The 531-nt window shown below is 55.9% G+C and overlaps 1 protein-coding gene across 1 annotated transcript in view; it reads right to left on the bottom strand.

Annotated features, from left to right (window-relative positions):
* The window catches only part of LOC102241631 (trafficking protein particle complex subunit 5), a 16012-nt gene extending 15481 nt beyond the window's left edge, over positions 1–531 (bottom strand). Inside the window, exons 1-2 of the mRNA XM_005864946.2 lie at positions 449–531; positions 201–309 (exon numbers count right to left, since the gene is read on the bottom strand). Of these exons, the coding sequence (XP_005865008.1) occupies positions 201–291 (91 nt within the window). The 5' untranslated portion in view covers positions 292–309; positions 449–531. The remainder of the gene's footprint in view (positions 1–200; positions 310–448) is intronic.

Raw genomic sequence — 531 nt, 5'->3', positions numbered from 1 at the left:
CCACGCCCCTGCACACACACATTTCTGGGGATAAAAGTTAACAAAGATTTGCTTCTTGGTTAAGAGAAGAGGGTGGGTTACACATACACTCACACCTTTTGGAGAGGGGAAGAAGCCCTTTGACCCCCACTCTCAGCTCCTACCTCTCCCATCCCAACCTCTCCCTCTTGGCTCCCCGCCCCCCCCCCCAGGTGCCTAACCTTTCCTATTGGCTGGTGTCCCCCGTTGTTTGTCTTTGACGGCTGCTGCCTGCATACCGGCCTGGTTTATGTAGATTTCTTCAGCCTCCATGGTCCCCAGTCTGCCAATCTGTCCACACATATCCCCACCCCCCGGGAGGTGTCTTGTCAGATGAGGAAATCTCTGGTTTGGGGTGTGGGGGAGGAAGGAGAGGTCAGCCTCCTAATTTCAGGGATCCAGAACCTCCCACCCTGGGGCATCCTCATACCCCCAGATCAAGAGCGGTCTCAGGAGACCAGAGGTCTCAGGAAGGACGGAAAAGAGAAGCCCGTAGACCTGGAGGCAGACCAG

This window comes from Myotis brandtii, unplaced genomic scaffold (assembly GCF_000412655.1).
Source record: "Myotis brandtii unplaced genomic scaffold, ASM41265v1 scaffold193, whole genome shotgun sequence".
NCBI classification, from domain to species: Eukaryota; Metazoa; Chordata; class Mammalia; order Chiroptera; family Vespertilionidae; genus Myotis; species Myotis brandtii.
The sequence above is the reverse complement of the archived record's forward strand: the minus strand, read 5'-3'. Positions and strand labels throughout refer to the sequence as shown.